General features: G+C 35.4%; 1 protein-coding gene across 1 annotated transcript in view; it reads left to right on the forward strand.

Moving 5' to 3' along the window:
* cdh23 (cadherin-related 23) overlaps positions 1–19,412 on the forward strand; it is a 373,711-nt gene that overhangs the window by 226,106 nt on the left and 128,193 nt on the right. The window contains exons 16-25 of the mRNA XM_065296107.1: positions 2,013–2,118; positions 2,405–2,532; positions 4,960–5,032; positions 7,440–7,556; positions 7,787–7,899; positions 9,152–9,259; positions 13,671–13,860; positions 15,704–15,849; positions 16,185–16,404; positions 17,095–17,247. Of these exons, the coding sequence (XP_065152179.1) occupies positions 2,013–2,118; positions 2,405–2,532; positions 4,960–5,032; positions 7,440–7,556; positions 7,787–7,899; positions 9,152–9,259; positions 13,671–13,860; positions 15,704–15,849; positions 16,185–16,404; positions 17,095–17,247 (1,354 nt within the window). The remainder of the gene's footprint in view (positions 1–2,012; positions 2,119–2,404; positions 2,533–4,959; positions 5,033–7,439; positions 7,557–7,786; positions 7,900–9,151; positions 9,260–13,670; positions 13,861–15,703; positions 15,850–16,184; positions 16,405–17,094; positions 17,248–19,412) is intronic.

Below are 19,412 nucleotides of genomic sequence, written 5' to 3' on the forward strand. Positions count from 1 at the left end.
TTGAGGTCAAGAAAAATATTCATGACGCTGTTATAAAACTATATGACAGAGTATTAACACTTAATGACATTTTAATGACAAATTATATTTGTACCACTGTAGTTGAGGTCAAGAAAAATATTCATGACGCTGTTATAAAACTATATGACAGAGTATTAACACTTAATGACATTTTAATGACAAATTATATTTGTACCACTGTAGTTTAGGTCAAGAAAAATATTAATGACGCTGTTATAAAACTATATGACAGAGTATTAACACTTAATGACATTTTAATGACAAATTATATTTGTACCACTGTAGTTGAGGTCAAGAAAAATATTCATGACGCTGTTATAAAACTATATGACAGAGTATTAACACTTAATGACATTTTAATGACAAATTATATTTGTACCACTGTAGTTGAGGTCAAGAAAAATATTCATGACACTGCTATAAAACTATATGACAGAGTATTAACACTTAATGACATTTTAATGACAAATTATATTTGTACCACTGTAGTTGAGGTCAAGAAAAATATTCATGATGCTGTTATAAAACTATATGACAGAGTATTAACACTTAATGACATTTTAATGACAAATTATATTTGTACCACTGTAGTTGAGGTCAAGAAAAATATTCATGACGCTGTTATAAAACTATATGACAGAGTATTAACACTTAATGACATTTTAATGACAAATTATATTTGTACCACTGTAGTTGAGGTCAAGAAAAATATTCATGACACTGCTATAAAACTATATGACAGAGTATTAACACTTAATGACATTTTAATGACAAATTATATTTGTACCACTGTAGTTGAGGTCAAGAAAAATATTCATGACGCTGTTATAAAACTATATGACAGAGTATTAACACTTAATGACATTTTAATGACAAATTATATTTGTACCACTGTAGTTGAGGTCAAGAAAAATATTCATGACACTGCTATAAAACTATATGACAGAGTATTAACACTTAATGACATTTTAATGACAAATTATATTTGTACCACTGTAGTTGAGGTCAAGAAAAATATTCATGACGCTGTTATAAAACTATATGACAGAGTATTAACACTTAATGACATTTTAATGACAAATTATATTTGTAGCACTGTAGTTGAGGTCAAGAAAAATATTCATGACACTGTTATACAACTACTTGACAGAGTATTAACACTTAATGACATTTTAATGACAAATTATATTTGTACCACTGTAGTTGAGGTCAAGAAAAATATTCATGACACTGCTATAAAACTATATGACAGAGTATTAACACTTAATGACATTTTAATGACAAATTATATTTGTACCACTGTAGTTGAGGTCAAGAAAAATATTCATGACGCTGTTATAAAACTATATGACAGAGTATTAACACTTAATGACATTTTAATGACAAATTATATTTGTAGCACTGTAGTTGAGGTCAAGAAAAATATTCATGACGCTGTTATAAAACAATATGACAGAGTATTAACACTTAATGACATTTTTAATAAAAATTCAATTTGTATCACTTGTAAAAAGTGATCAGTTGTGTTGTCTTGGTAATGTCAAGTGGTCATGACAAGTTATGATGTATTGGTTTATGTCAAGTTGTCATAACAAAGAGATCTCAAACAATGTCATCTTTGCATTAAAAATGACATCATTTAACAAATGACACTTAATGACAGTTGTCATAAATATGCATAAAATCTCCTTTATGTTCAAAACACATGTCATGTCATGATTATGAAGGTTTCGTGTCAGTCTTATGATCACCCCTTCAAGTTAAGTGTTACCAAAAAAGGATACATGTGTATAATGATATGAGGATTAGTAAATATACTGTAATTTTCATTTCTGTGCAAATTATTTTTTTAAGGATAAGATGCTTTCTTCCAAATTCCTATGCACAATGGTTTATCCTAGGATTCAAACTAATATCAAACCATCATGCTACATAATCTATATATAAAATATCAATTGTAACAAACTTTATATCCATATTTCTCCCATCAGGCGACGGATGAGGACTCTCCTCCTAATAACATCTTGACTTACTCCATCATCTACGCCTCTCAGTTCAGGACGTATTTCAGCATCACTGTCATTGAGGGCTATGCAGGTGTGTGTTCAAATATTTTCTCATACACTGTAAGATGATTTCACAGGTTGTTCACGGTCACATTAGACATTATGCACCGTGTCCTGTCTCGTACAGTAAGTGATTCGGCGAGGAATCAGATTTAGGTTTAACACCTTAAAGCGTGAAAATACCTTTCGAAATGCCTTTGTGACCTCTGGTGTTTCATAAATGGATTATAGATGGCTGTCTTGTAGGGAATGTGCTGTTGCATGTGTTTCTCTTTTCGGGTATTAATGGGATTCGTGTCACATCTCCATCTTCTCAGTCATCACTGTGAACCGTCCTCTGGATTATGAAATGATACCTGGTGGTATGATCTTCTTGACTCTGATGGCTAAAGATGGGGGTAACCCATCCCTCAACAGCACTGTACCTATCACCATCGAAGTGTTTGTAAGTACTACGGTTTTTTATGTAGTATTTTATCTTCTTTTCATTGATATGTTGGTTTCTTTAAAGCACCAGTAGCCTACAGAGGTTTTCCTAACTTAAAGTCCCCATGAAATCAAAACAGAATTTTTTTTAAGTGTTCATTATAAACTTTTTAGCCATGTGGTTATTTTTATTATTGATGTGCCGTCATAAACTTTAATCAAAATCTGAAAATGGCATTTCACCCTCTTGTGGTGATCCTTCTCTGATGACGTCAGCTTGAAGGTTTGGGCGGAGCATCCGTTAACAATCAATTCACAGTGGAAACACAAGCCACACCCACTGTGATATTCCATTTTAACCGAAAATACGCCACAACACGGAAGTAGTCAATCGCGACTTCCTGTTCACAGGGACCTTGTCATTAAATTACCTGCAGAAATTTTCATTCAGCGCTTTTTTGGAAATGCTCTCCCATGCTTATTTGCCCTGTTTAGTAAATCTGACCCCTACACTGCAAAAAATAATTCTCAAGAAAAAAAAATCTTAATATTTTTGTCTTGTTTTCAGTAGAAATATTTAAAAACTCTTAAATTAAGATGCTTTTTCTTGAAGAGCAAAACGACCCAAGAAAATAAGTCAAATTTTTAATCCAAAATATCAAATTTAAGTGATTTTGTGCCGAAAACAAGCAAAAAAGTCTGCCAATGGGGTAAGAAAATTTTTCTTGAAATTTGGAAAGAAAATTTTTCTTGAAATTTTCTTGAATTTAGTGTTTAAGAAAAATGTTCAATATTTTTTTGCTTACCCCAACTTATTTTCTTAGGTCATTTTGCTCATAAAGAAAAAGCATCTTAATTTAGGAATTTTTTGATATTTTTACTGAAAACAAGACAAAAGTACTAAGACATTTTTTTCTTGAAATTCATAACAGTTTACTCTGGAGAGATGTTCTGATGTAAACTACACTGCAAAAATTGATTTTCAAGAAAAAAAAATCTTAGTATTTTTGTCTTGTTTTCAGTAAAAATATCTAAAAATTCTTAAATTAAGATGCTTTTTCTTGAAGAGCAAAACGACTCAAGAAAAAAATTCTAGTTTTTAGACCAAAAATATCAAATTTAAGTGATTTTGTGCATAAAACAAGAAAAAAAGTCTGCCAATGGGGTAAGAAAATTTTTCTCGAATTTTTTTTAAATTTAGTGTTTAAGAAAAATGTTCAAGATTTTTTTGCTTAGCCCGACTTATTTTCTTGGGTCATTTTGCTCATCAAGAAAAAGCATCTTAATTTAAGAATTTTTATATATTTTTACTGAAAACAAGACAAAATTACTAAGAATTTTTTTTTTGAAATTCATAAAAGTTTACTCTGGAGGGATGTTCTGATGTAAACTACACTGCAAACATTTTTTTCAAGAAAAAAATCTTAGTATTTTTGTCTTGTTTTCAGTAAAAATATCTAAAAATTATTTTTCTTGATGAGCAAAACGAACCAAGAAAATAAGTCTAGTTTTTAGACCAAAAATATCAAATTTAAGTAAAAAAAATCTGCCAATGGGGTAAGCAAAAAATCTTTTTTTTTTTTTTTTAAACACTAAATTCAAGAAAAATTTAAAAAAAATTCAAGAAATATTTGCTAACCCCATTCTCAGATTTTTTGCTTGTTTTAAGCAAACCACTTACATTTGATATTTTTGGTCTAAAAACTAGACTATTTGCAAAAATTATTTTCTAACTTAGTATTTTTGTCTTGTTTTCAGTACAAATATATTGAGATACATTTTATTGATGACCTAAGAAAATAAGTCTAGTTTTTAGACAAAAAAAAACATTCAATGTAAGTGAATTTTTGCTTGTTTTAAGCACAAATTGACTTAAATTTTGTATTTTTTGTCTAAAAACTAGACTTATTTTCGTAAATTTTTTGATTTTTTTTTGTTGAAAAATACTACTTAAGAAAGTCATTTTTGGCAGTGTTACCTTTAAACAAAAACATTAATGTTACCAAATATCTACTCAGTATTTTGAGATTGTGATCTGCGTGTTAATTCTAGATTCAGTGGTTTTCTCTCAGGTCCACCGGCTGAGACGTTTAATCCATGGATAATTTCTCTTTGACATTTCTTTGCTCTTTTATAATGATTACAATTAGACACATTTCATCTGGATAACAGCAGGGATTTGACACATCCAGCTTAGAGAGCGTGCATGTGTGTGTGTTATCACTAAACGGTAAACTGAACGCAAGTGGTGAGACTGCGTATATTAAATAATTTCACATCGCCACAGCCTGTGAGTTTCCATTAAGACGCAAAAGCACTCCATCAATTCATCCAATTACAACTAAGAGCAGTTTGTTCCCTGTGGAAAATTAATGAGTTAATATTTAAAGGTTTTTATATACTCCCTAAAATGCTGACACCCCTCCCTCCCTCTCTCTCTCCACAGGACCAGAACGACAACCCTCCCGATTTCAGCCTTTCGTCTTACATCATCAACATACCTGAAAATATCAATGCAGGTATGTTTGCTATTACTGTATATGATCAGGAGGTAGCACATGTACAATCCACAAAACCTAGCGAGAACACAGCTCAATACCTGTCAGTGATGATTTACAGTGTTCAGCCGGCTGTGCACGGCTTCTGTTCCACACTAATGTAGTGTTATGTTAAAATAAGTGCTGTTTTCCCAGTGCTTTGACACAGACATGGTTTGATGATCGAGTTTTGATTCAGTTCTGACCATTTAAAACCAAAACCACAGAGCAACAAGCTTGCAAGCTTGCAAGACAAATACTGTGCTGTTATTCCTCATTCGGGCTTGGGCTTTATTCTTAACCGTAAAGGAGCTGACAGCAATTTCCAGCAACAAATTTACCTGAAGTCTGTTTCAATTTTATGACATTTAGGGGTGAAATTATATGGCGCTTTACCATTGCATAGTACCCCACAGTTTGGTTTGGGTCAGGTCGGTCAGCTCACGTCACTTTGGCTTGGTTAGCTTCTTCATCATGTTTAGTATCACTTCAAAGTTGGAGGGATTAAAGGCGTGTCGTTATATTTGCGCTGCCTACTGCTGTGACATCATACAAGTGAAAGCGTCGTTGTACATTTCCATACATTTATTTATTTATCAGTCTGCCACAAAATTAAAATTGGCCACCATAAATAGATGTTTACACATCACGTTTGTCACTACCTCTGTCTCACATGACAGTTTTTGTACAAACACCCGTGGTGTCAGTCGACGCGCTCCGCTGAGCATCATTTAATTTGCATTTAAGCAAGTATGCAGACGTGCGCGTTGCGAATGTGCCGCCACAAACTGCAAGTCTTAAAAAAACTGTTATGGTGTTCCTGATTCTTAACCTGTGGATGTTTTTCATCGCTAAAAGGGAGTTTGGGAACTTATAGCAGATTACAGACATTATAGCGATGACGCTGGTAGTGACGATTCTCTCAGACCAATCAGTGATCTACAGTGTTTTTGCGTCACGTTTTGGTATCAGCTCGGCTCGCTTGGAACCCCAACCGATTCGGTACTTAAAAAAGTATTGGGTTATACTTATTGCACCCAGTGGAAAAGCCCTCAAAAGTAAGCTGACCTAAACCAAACCGTGGGGTACTATGTAATGTAAAAGCACCATATTTATGCATTTATTTAACCACATAGCTGACTTTATACTGCATAGATGGGATATAATAAAATGTTGATTTTAGTACAACCCACAAAGAATTTGAAGAAGAAAGTCATTGGGGTCCGGAATAAAATGAGGGTGACACTTGTCCCAATAAAATCATTAAAAAATTATAATCAAAAACAACAAAAAAGACACTTGGTTTAAAGGAAACATTTCACAAGACTTTTTTAAGAGGTCAAATATAAAAAACCAAAAACCAACATAGATAATTTAATACAGCATGTTAAAATTGCCACTTTGTGCAAAAATTTTTGGGTGTGTCCTTTAAAATGCAAATGAGCTGATCTCTGCACTAAATGGCAGTGCCGTGGTTGGATAGTGCAGATTAAGGGGTGGTATTATTCCCATTCTGACATCACAAGGGGAGCCAAATTTAATGACCTAATTTTTCACATGCTTGTGGAGAATGGTTTACCAAAACTAAGTTACTGGGTTGATCTTTTTCACATTTTCTAGGTTGATAGAAGCACTGGGGATCGAATCATAGCACTTAAACATAGAAAAAGTCAGTTTTTCGTGATATATCCACTTTACACTGCAAAAAAATTACTTTCTTACTTGGTATTTTTGTCTTGTTTTCAGAATTTTTTTAAAATTCTATTCTTAAATTAAGATGTATTTTCTTGATGAGAAAAATGACCTAGTTTTTGGACAAAAAAATTAACTTTAAGTAAATTAGTGCTCAAAACAAGCAAATAAATCTGCCAATGGAATAAGAAACATTTTCCTGAAATAAGTTTAATTTTTACATAAACACTTAATTTAAGAATTTTTTTTCTTGTCCCATTGTCAGATTTTTTTTGCTTGATAAAAGCACAAATTCACTTAAATTTTATATTTTTGTCTAAAAACTAGACTTATTTTCCTAGGGCATTTTGCTCATCAAGAAATTCATCTTAATTTAAGAATTTTTAGATATTTTTTACTGAAAACAAGACACAAATAGTAAGCAAGAAAGTCATTTTTTGCAGTATAACGAAGTCTGGGAATACAGTATGTAGGCATCAATTATGAAATTATCTTTTGATAGTTATGATAAACTAATAAAAATTCCACTGTTATGTGACTGTGTTGAATTTATTAGAATTTCAATGAAATAAATTCCCGGTCAATTTATATCATATTCCAAGAATTGAACAAGACTCGCTGCCTGTTTTTAAATCCCACATCTTTTGTTTTTGTTCATGACTCATTACACAAACTTCTCTCTATTTCTCTCTGTCAGGAGCGACGGTGTTGTTCGTTAACGCCACGGATCTGGATGCGTCTCGGGAATTCGGTCAGGCTTCACTCATCTATTCCCTTCAGGGAAGCTCACAGTTTAGACTCAACACTCGATCAGGTGAACCGCAGCATTCATTTTCATCTGCCCGTTTCTCCAATCAAATCCTTCAAAACTGTAGATCTGTAGATTATTGCCATCAATAGAGTCAATAAATGTGCTTTAAAAGAAAAACTAATGACTGGGTTTGCCAAAATTTTACCAGGAAATCTTTGAAAGATTCAGAGTCTTATTTGTGGTGCAGTCTTATCCGGCAAGCTGTAACAGGTGTATTATGTGTGAATTTGTAGGTGAAATCACCACCACAGCTCTGCTCGATCGAGAGATGAAGTCTGAATATATTCTGATTGTAAGAGCCGTGGATGGAGGGGTCGGGCCGCTGCAGAAAACTGGCATCGCCACGGTAAAGACTGACAGACGTCTCAGCTTGAGACTTCAAGACTCGCTCTCTCTTTACAACCCACATTTTACAATTAAAGGAGTAGTTCAGTCTGTCATCATTTATTCACCCTTATTTTATTCCAAACCCCAATGAGTTTCTTTCTTCTGAACACAAGGAGATTTTTTTTAAGAATAGAAAGTCTTTTCCATATAATGAAAGTGCATGAGGACCGGATCAGTCAGGCTCTGAAATGAAAAAAGACACTATAAAAAAAGTAATATAAAGGAGTCTGTGCTATATTTAAGGTCCTTTCAAGTCGAACAATGTCGGGTAAAGAGCACCGTTAAATAAATCTTGCTCTTCATTGTAGCTCTCGAATTGAAACCTTATATGATGGGGTGAATAAATGACCACAGAATATCATTTCATAGCTATGGTGCATTGGACGGTGTACATCTACAGGACATGTAAGAGCTGTAGGTTCGAGTCTGCCCCCCAAGCTCCCCTGATAGCAATAACATGGTTCCCACGGGTCTTGAAATCCTTGAAAGTTTGTGAATCTGGGACGAAAAAATTCAAGGCCCTGGGAAGTTTTTGAAAATATACATACAAAGATACAGGTCATTGAAAGTGCTTGAATCTATTATATGCAAGAAATTTTCTTGAAAAGAATCCATATTATTCCCTGTGTAGTTTTGGATATGAAAACATCTCTGGTTACGTATGTAACTGTTGATCCCTGAGAAGGGAACAAGGCGCTGCGTCTCCCTTGCCATACTTCCTGCGTCCCTGTAACGCCGTCTTTGGCAATATTTCAGATAGCGATAAACTTCCTGGCTCCCGCGTCACCCTGTCTTTGTCGTTAAGCCTCACCATTGGTTGAATTTGATTTACACATTCAGACGCACTTACCCCTGGAGGCGTCCCCAAATTGTCACCGCAGTGATGCAGCCCGAGTTCCCTCAAAAGGGAACTGTAACAATGTATCTTAAAAGGTAACACGATGTAACCTTGCTCTCACTTGAAATGTGTCCCCACATTTAGTCCTTGAATTTGAGGGTACTGGACCTGGAAAGTCCTTGAAAGGTCCTTGAATTTAAAGTTAACTAAGGTGTGGGAACCCTGAATAAGCTCTGGGGCGGATCCGTAACCGAACCGCTCCGAAGTCAGCAGCTCCAGTCTGGATCCGTTGCGGATCCGCCCCGGAGCGATCTTGTTTATTGTTTTACTGCATGTTGTAAGCATAATACGATAACAGTATCTGTCCCTGCAGGTGAACATCACTATACTGGACATAAACGATAACGCTCCCATGTGGCGGGATGAGCCGTATCAAGCGAACGTCGTGGAGATGAGTCCCATCGACACGGATGTCATTACTGTAAGTGTACTGATCGAATGATCTGAACCCTTCAAATGGATTTAAATTTTTTTTAACCTTTTCAAAATAATAATAATAATAACACTTTGAAACAAGGAGTAAAAGCAAAACTATTGGTAATTAATCTGTATGGGTAGATGTCATTCAAAGTAATCGAATATTGATATATGCACAGATTGCTAATTCATTTCTGATGCTCTTAGATGTAGATTTATATTTAAGTTTTTTTTTTTTATAAACAGTTCACCCAGAATTACAATTCTGTTATTGTTTATTGACCTTCATGCTGTTACAATACGACCTGCTGTTGACATTTCTTTGAAGCCCAAAGTAATTTTAAATAATGTCGTCTCTGTTACATAAAATGACAATTCAGCTGTGAAGCTGTAAGATGGGAAAAAGCTTCAAAAGGCATCCACACAACTCATTCAGTATATTGCATCTCTTCTGAAGTCACATGACGGTTTTGCATAAGAAACAGACTACGGTGGGTTATTCACTTTAAATACAGGGTCTGTAGAGATGCCAAAAAGATAAAATTAAATGATTAAAAGATACATAAGAGTCCCAAATCTTAAAGTCAGCAAGTTAGCACTATTGATTTGTGAGTCGTAATGTCTTACATTTTCTCTTTCGGTCAAATCCCCTCTGTACCCAGAGGAGTAAGTACCCATCTCCTTTTCGGCTGGAGAAAACCCCTCTGTCCCTACCTTTGATCGTCTGGAGTTTGGCAGCTGAATTCAAAGTGGGCGCTCACCTCTGTGTCCTTGAGACGTTTGTCTGAGCTCGCTGTACTGTATGGCTGGTGAATGAATAAATTATTTTACACCTTAATTTCAGTCACACCATCTCTGGATTGAGTTCACATAGATTGTGAAAAAAATGGCAAGAGCTTTCCGAAACTCATGCTTTACAGTGTTTCTAGGAGTTTGGGTTTACACGCTGTAAAAAAGTTGGTTTAACTTTAAAAAGTAATATACAGTAGGGGACAGCAGGGGTGAAAGTACCATTTTTCAGAAAAACATTCTTTTTAAAGATAATGTTTTAGACACATGTGTGGTCTATCAATACCAGGTGAAATGTTAAAAACATGTATAACAACTTTAGTATAATTTCACTTTGAACATAAGTAGCGCATTGTTACTTTTGACCCTGACAGCTGTGACGAAAGTAACAAACAGGTGGGTCAAAAGTAACACAACAGAACAAGATGGATTTTTTGTTACTCTTGTTTTTAGTAAATATACATGACTATGACCTTAATGGCAAACATATTTTAATTAGGGCTGGGAAAAGATTAATCGTGATTAATCGCATACAAAATAAAAGTGATTTTTGGCATAATATATGAGTGTGTGCTGTGTGTAATTATTATGTACATATAAATACACACACAATTAAGAAACATTTACGTGTATATATATATTTATTTATATTTTTATATATTCTATATTATATATAAATTAAAAAAAATTATATATAAATAATAAAATCTGACATGAATATATGTATGTGTGTGTGGTTAAATATACACAATAATTACACACAGTACACACACATATAATATGCAAAAAAATAACTTTTATTTTGTATGTGATTAATTGCGATTAATCTTTTCCCAGCCCTAATTTTAATGTTTATCTTTGCAAAAAATAATGAAATTACATTTTCATTTTAAATTAAATTTTCATCAAATGTTTCAAAAGCAACCCAACAGTACAAACTTAAATTGTTGAGAATAAAACATTTTTCAACAGTATGAACACTATGAAAATTATATGTAATCAAATTAGCATAATATAATTTTCAACATAATGCATAATGTTGGAGCAGCGGGACAAAAGTAACAAGTGTTAATTTCGTCCCAACAGGAACTTTTGACATTTAAACACAATTTACTTTTATTTTGAAAAACTCTGAAAAGTCAAACTTCAGGATGTGTTAGATTACTAAAAAAAAACCTGTAGATTGATCAGTACTTTAACACATGAAACCAGAAACGCAACACGTTATAAAAAAATCAACATGATCTCACAAAGTTCCGTGGGATAGTCACGGAATTTTGTGCTCATTTTTCCGTGGCATTCTCACGGATCTCCGCATTTTTCCGTGGCCCTGCTACGGAATGATTCTCACGGATTGGTTACTCAACTGCTTTTTCCTATTTTCAAACCATTTTCGCTTCGGTTTAGGGTTAGATTTGGTGTTTGCGTTAGGATGTCACTTTAACTATTGGTTTATACTATTTTTTCTGATTTATTCTTTTATATTTTCTAAACTTTAAACAATTGTCGCCTGGCGTTGGGGTTAGAGTTGGGTTTGGGTAGGGATGTCATTTCATGTAAATCTAACCCTAAACCGAAGCGAAAATGGTAAGAAAATAGGACAAAACAGTTGAGTAACCAATCCGTGAGAATGCCACGGAAAAAGACAGTCCGTAGCAGGGCCACGGAAAAATGCGGAGATCCGTGAGAATGCCACGGAAAAATGAGCACAAAATTCCGTGACTATTCCACGGAAATTCGTGAGATCAGGTTGAAAAAAATGACCACTTTAGAAATTTACTTCCCATGATTAAAAACAGCTTTCAGGACCTACACATGCAAAACGGCGATGAGATAACGCAATATTTATCAGCTCTGTCAAGGGTTGCGTGCTAAAGATGCACACCCATTTCTCAGCCAATCAAAATGAAGCATTTAACAGCCCCATGGTATAAGTAAGGTATAATTTATAGCAGTTGTTATTGCAGAAATAAGCTTTGACAGTATTGTCTTGTATTATTTTGCAATAGCTGCCTGTACTTTATCCCTCTTATTAAACATGATCTCACCTAAAGTCATGTTATAGTCACTCAAAATTGTATTAATTTATTTGTGTCCATGGCACGAAATTCAGCTTTTTCGTGACAATTTCTATAAATAGTTTCTCGTGTCCGTGGCACCACTTTCTTTTCCGTGACATTTTATGTATTGCTTTCTTATAGTTTTTTTTTTCTATTTTTAAATCATTGTCACTTGGGGTTTGGGTTAGGATGTACTTTTATTTATTGGTTTCTACATATTTTTCTTCCGCTTTTAAAACTATTCTCGCCTGGAGTTGGAGTTAGAGTTGGGGTTTGGGTGTCTAAAAATGTAACAGAAAGTGATTCTAACCCCAGCAAGCGACAATGGTAAGAAAATAGGAAAAAACTGAGAAAACAATACATAAAATGCCACGGAAAAAAGTCGTGCCACGGACACGAAAAACTATTTATATAAAGTCACGAAAAATAAATTTTGTGTGACTATATCATGACTTTCTGAGAGTGCTCTTATTACACAGCTATTTAGTACTGAACTTCATTAGAAGACAACTTATTAAAATGTAGCCTTGAGTCAAGTGCATACTTCATTACCCAGCTGGACACTGCTCAGAAAAGAGAGATGAATGAGAACACTGAATTGAAAATCCTCAATTTTTTAGTCTCAAGGAATGTGTGAGACTCCTACTTTCAAATTACTTCACTTATTTGCAGTCTTTAAAATAAAGATTCTTAAAAGGTATGTTGTTGAGCTGTATGCTTCCGTAAAGACATCCACAAAACCTTTTTTGTTGCACAAATTATTGCACATTACTTATAGTACAGACTAATATAAGTAAATAGGAAAAAACATTGAGAAAACAATACATAAAATGCCACGAAAAAGAAAGTCGTGCCACGGACATGAGAAACTATTTATAGAAAGTCACGAAAAAGAAATTTTGCGTGACTATAACACGACTTTCCGTGAGAGTCTGCTCTTATTACACGGTTATTTACCTCATTGGTAGGGTAAGGGACATTAAATATTGAATTGAAATATTTCAATTGCTCATTTTTAACGAATGCAAACCTTCCCGCAAGGAAAACGTTTCCTTTCGGCTTTAAGATAAAACAAGACGTTCGAATGTCGGAATAACATATCTTGTAATGTGGCAACTGACCAATCAGAGTCGAGCATTTTATAATGCTGTGTAAAAAGTTTAACAAATAGTTCAAGTAAACATGGCTATGCTTTGCACGTTTGTACGAGAGAGAAATATCATCCTTAGATAAACTTTACATTAGACCCGTGCTCTCCATCATTGCTTTAAACTCTCTCTAATCGACTCTGAACAGAGAAGTCTAGCCCTTAATATTTTAATAATGAAAGACCTCTGTTCTCTAATGACCAATTAAGTGATTTTTAGTGCTTCTCTTTTAGCACAGTGAATAATTGATTGACCCTTTAAAAATACAGCCAGAGTTTTAGACAGTAGTGCCGCCCCGTGCATAAATCTCCCATCATGCCGTTCTGTCGGGAAAGGTTGATGTGATTTAATTCTGTTGCACCATAGGATTGTGTGTTGTGCCTATGGACTCATTTCCATCTCTCTGTCTCTCTCTCAGGTGTTGGCACTGGACCCTGATTATGGTGATAATGGGACGGTAGTGTACTCTATAAATCCAGAGAACCCGTTCTACACTATCAATCGTAATACCGGTAAGATCCGCACCAGCGGGGCCGTCCTGGACAGAGAGAGTCGAGACACCAGAGCCGCACAACTTATGAGAACCATCATTGTCTCTGCTACAGACCGTAAGTAATTCTCATCTGTCCCATAATGCATCACTCTCTTTGTCCGAGGTTATAAAAAAAAATTTGAGTCTGTCCTACTATTCGTTTACTTTCTTGTGTATTTTCTTTCAGTTCTCATCCAAAATCTAGTGAAATGACTATAGGTAGCATTTTTATGCATTGCAAAGTGATCACTTTTACAAATAAATTGCTTAAAAGGTTCTTGAAAATGCAGAAAGGTTCTTCGGATGTTAAAGAGCACCTATTATACGATTCACGATTTAACATTTACTTTAGTGTGTAAGTGTGTATTACTACTGGAATATTTTGCATCCTTTGTAAAGACTTTTCTGCACACCCCAAACCTTTAACACGCCCCTTTTCTTTCCTACCTTTTGGCACGCCCATAGCTCCAGCCTGCAGATTTCCCTACTAGAAAAAAATTATGTCTACGTATGTGATCACACCAGGTCTAATGCTGAGTTTACACCAACCAGTTTCGGGCGTCAAAATCACGTCTACCGCACGTGGTTTGCCGTTTGAACAATTTGGATGCATTCGCGCGTGTAGAGCGGAGTAGACGCGCGTAAAAAGCAAGCATTTGACGCGCGTCAGAGGCAAACTCCGCTTCTTGTGGGAGGGTTGTCTGTTTGCAAAATGGCTGATGTTGATTGTGCATTTATCGAGAGAGTTACCAGCTTGTATTTGGTAACCTTACTATAGGGGGAAAATAAACGGTGCGGGTCGATAAACGTCATGTGACTCAAAAGTGAAGTGTGCATTATAATTACCATAGAAATAAAAACTTGTGCCGTATAGCTCCGGGTGACTGCTTATGGACAATATCAAGCCTTGGTTGAATGAGTGACTCCGGGCGGAGCTGCCACCACAGTAGCAAGCAGGCTCCTGATTGGTTAACGCGGCGCGAAATTCCGCCAAAGTTCAAATTTTTCAACTCGGGCGTCAGCCGCAAATTCGCGTGAACCGCAGATGCACAAAAAGCACCATTCACGCTTACCGCACGTACCACGCTCAATTCACGCTCGAGCTTCATGCGCAAAAGAGGCGGAAACGCGTCTTCCGTGCCGAACGCCTCTTCCGCGCCCCGGGACCTCCTGACGCGCGTCAATGCGTCTTCACATTGAATTAACATTAAAATCACTCGCGCTTCACACCTCTACCGTGGGTTGGTGTAAATGTAGCATTAAGAGGAACCAATGAGGAACCATTCACCCAAAACTGTTTTTCTGGCATTGTCTGACACCTTTATTTTTAAGTTATAAAGATAAATATACTGTCTTGTAAAATAACTTGTAATACAACATTCCCAGAATGCATTGCGATGAATTCATATGAAAACATAACTCCAAGATGACAGATGATAAATGAAGTAGCATTATAAAATAGTGCCATTAACAATAGATTAGGAGGAGTTGTATATTATGTATATTTCTGTCTTTAAGATTATAATGTCAGTTTAGAGAATTTGCATTAGTAGCGCAAAGGTCACAGGTTTGATCCCAGGAAACACCCATAGAGGTAAAATGTATGCTGTGCAATGTAGCTCACTTTGTATGAAAGTGTCAAATAAATCATGTGTAAAGTGCCATTTATATGTTGTTTATTTGGAGTGTTTTAAATCAATCACTTATGAGATTCACGGTTAGGATGCATCCTTAGAAGGCAGCTGCAGCACACTAGGTTTTTGCATATATGTCTGTTTTGTTAAGTCTGTTTTAGTCATCACAGCCATGTGTGACATCTCAGATTTACGAATGCTTCCCCCTCAGTGGATATAAAATAAAGTCTTTTCTGTATGCGGATATGTATTCAAGTATTTTTATCGTTGTGTTGCCTCCCTCAGGTGGGACTCCTCCATTGCGCTCTTCAGCGAGCGCTACGGTGTACGTTAACCTTCTGGACCTCAACGACAACGATCCGGCCTTTCTCAATCTCCCATTTGTAGCTGAAGTACCTGAGGGGCTTCCTATCGGATCTTCTGTTTTTAGGGTTAGTATATGAATGGTTGAAATGATCTTCACAGAGCATGAATATTATATCACTGATTAACTATTTAACAGCAAAAACAAGCTTTTTAGTGCACGAGAGGTTCTAACTGAATGTTATCATATTGCTTTCGGCATATTTTGCAAGATGTATAGCCTAGTAAAATATATAACCCAGTATTTTTTTTAAATATCTATAAGAAATGGTGTGTAGTATGCACACTATCTTTTGTCACATGATCTCATGATTCAGATGAATATATATCTAAAGTTATTTTGTCTTTTTATTCCAACCGGTCATCTGATGCTCTGCTGCCCCCTGCTGTTTTCCTCTCACAGGTGCAGGTCCAGGACCCTGATGAGGGAGATAATGGAGCGGTTACCATGGCGCTACAGGTGGCAACGCCACGAATGGACTTCAGGCTCAACATCACCACAGGTATCATGGTTTCCACGGCTGTGCTGGACCGCGAGCAGATCGGACAGTATTATCTGAGGATCATCGCGTATGATGCGGGCCAGTTTCCACGAACTTCCACAAGCACTCTCACTATCACAGGTACAGATCTAAAGAACCAACATGTGTCCATTGCTATTAACTAGAAATGATAAGTTATGTTAAATAAATAGTTTACTTGCAAATGAAAATTCTGTCATTGTTTACCCTACAAACTTACTTTATGAAAGCTTGGCCGCTCTTTGTGACCCAGTCTGTAAAATCTGGGTTTAAGTCTCATAATTTAATTATAAGGTTTGGAGCATCGATGTTTGATTTCATTAATTGATTTTAAAGATATCAAGGTTATATTTTCACCTAAATTTATTTACATGATGTACTATAGGATGCATTTTATGTAGAAACCAGTCAGTCACAGACTGGAACTGGGTTACATATAAAGTATTTACAGTTAGTATATGTGGACTATTATTCAATTTAAATGATCTCTTTCCTCAGTAATCCATTATTTAACAGCTATGCATCATCGTGTTACCACTTACATTTTGATATATTTTTCACACAAAGCTACCATATGGCTTCAGCAGACTTGGAGGATAGAGTCCTTTGGGCCACTTTCATTGTATTTTTCTGATGCATTTCTATGTAATTTTGCCTTTACATCCCTAGCTATGAAAAATAGCGGTCAGAATAGTTTTCCACAATGTACCTTTTGTATTTTTTGGAAGTCAGATTGAAACAACATAAAGGTTTCCCCAATAGCTTCTCTCTCTCTCTTTCTCTCTTTCGCAGTTTTGGACGTGAATGACGAAACTCCAACTTTTTTTCCAAGCGTTTACAACATATCTCTAGAGGAGAGCGTGCCACGTGATTACGTGGTGGTCAGACTGAACTGCACTGATAATGATGCGGGTCTGAATGCAGAGCTCAGCTATTTCATCACAGGTCAGTGTTGTTACAGGGGTCAATGACAAAACAAGCTCCTAAAAACATGAAAAAATTGGTAAAAATGGATGTAATGCATATTTTTGAGTTAGGAACAATGTGTTTAAAAAGTTTTGCTCATTGAAGTACATTTCAGTACATTTTAATTAGTTTTTAACAATATTTTTTATCCCCATTCAAAAAAATGTCAGGTGGTACAACCAATCATTGTCTAATTGCCAGAAAAGTTTTAATGCGCTTCCTGTGTCATGCTGATCGTTTGTTGATTTGATAGTGACATTAAAATTATAATCCTGAAAATAGTTTAAAAGTGTAAAACATATTTACCATAAAACTAACATTTGAGAATTAGTATAATAATTATAGTCAACCTTAGCTTGCATTTATTTTAAAAAATGAATTATGAAATTATTAGCTTATTAAAATTATTTATCCCTTTTTTATTTCTTAGGTGCATTCATAGCAGTTGCACACTTTGATTTTCTGGTTGCACCACCTGACCTCTGCAATGAATTTACATTTAAAGGAACAGTATGTAGGATTGTGGCCAAAACTGGTATTGCAATTACAAAACGTGTGGCTAAAACTGGTACTGCAATCACACAGCTGGTGGCCAATATACCAAACGACAACATAAACATCAGTTGAGGGCTGCAACTCCACTTTTTAAATGACAATATCCTGGCCGGACCACTGTTGTCAGTGATATAAGTATTTCAAATGAAAATGATTTCTTAATGTCTAGTGACATTTCAGGGCCATTTAATGATTAATTGATATAAATTTCTTACATACTGTTCCTTTAACAGACTTCTACTGATTTAAGCCTTTGCATGTGATATCAAATGCATAAATCGTTTGTACACAATGATGATGTGGCATATATGGTAAGAGTCAGCAGTGAAGCAACACAGACAGAGAAAGTTATTTGACTTTATCAACTTTTACAACACAGCTACCAGATCCGTATACTATAGTGGAGTGGATAGAAGACGTTAGCAGATGGCCAAAAATAGGTTGCCAGATACATATATATGTATATTATTATATTATATTAGTGCAACCAAACGCAACGACCAGACATTTTGATGCTGGAAAAACATTTTAATAAACTTTCTGAGTTGCTACCACATAAGACCCAATGGGGAATAACATCACTTCTGTTGCCTAAATGCGCGCGCAGGCTATATGATCACGTGAGCTGTAAAATAGTCTTTAAATTTATATTAGGGGTGCACCGATAAATCGGCCGATGATGCTTGCTATGCTTCTCAATGAATAACGGTGAAATGCCGCTACATCTAAAAGCTAGGGGGCGCTCTCGTGAAGAAACTCAATATGCGCTGTAGACGAAGAACCATACACATGCAGCTATGACACGCAGCTACAAGAAATGGCTTTAGGATATATTTATATTGCTGTTCTTCAAATCTTTTCAGGTATTTTCATGATCATAAAGAATATGTATAATGATATTGTTTGACGAGTGTTGCTTTTTTAAATGCATGTTATAAACGACTCAAACCAACAGTGATTTCAGGTCGATAAGAACTTACTGATCAAAAACCGTAGTACATGAAATAGCTGTGAATAATTTAGGCTGTGTGATTTAGAATAATTATCGGCCACGTATTATTAGTGTATATCAGCATTTATCGGTGCACCCCTAGTTTCAGCACAATTCAAGTGTGTTTGAGAAAATATCTTTTTTTGTTGTACATTGGTTTTACCACCTGTTACAGAAAGTGAACCAGCCTACACATTACATTACAGTAGCTGTTTGTTCAGTATTTTAGAGAAAACTATTTTTTTTTATTTAGCCATAAAGACCACCTTTTATAAAACTGAATGACGTGTTATCATGTTTACTGTTTGTACTTGTTAACCTAAAAGGCCCGTGCAGGGTTTCCTGCGTAGGGTTGTGCGTGTGAGCGGGGCCAGGGGCATGGCAATCAAAGGGGCGGGGTGTACGCGTCATGATGAAAATATATATTTTTAAACACTCAAATAAAACTAAATTTTGAAGAAACTATGACAGAAAATGAACACATACTAGATTATTAATGAACTAAATGTTTTATCAACTGGCTAGTTATCCTCCAGACAGTGACGGACCATGTCTTTCTCTCATTTCGGCCATGTGGTGTGCGTGCCCTGTTCGCCTT

The sequence above is a fragment of the Paramisgurnus dabryanus genome, chromosome 20, assembly GCF_030506205.2.
Source record: "Paramisgurnus dabryanus chromosome 20, PD_genome_1.1, whole genome shotgun sequence".
Lineage (NCBI taxonomy): Eukaryota > Metazoa > Chordata > Actinopteri > Cypriniformes > Cobitidae > Paramisgurnus > Paramisgurnus dabryanus.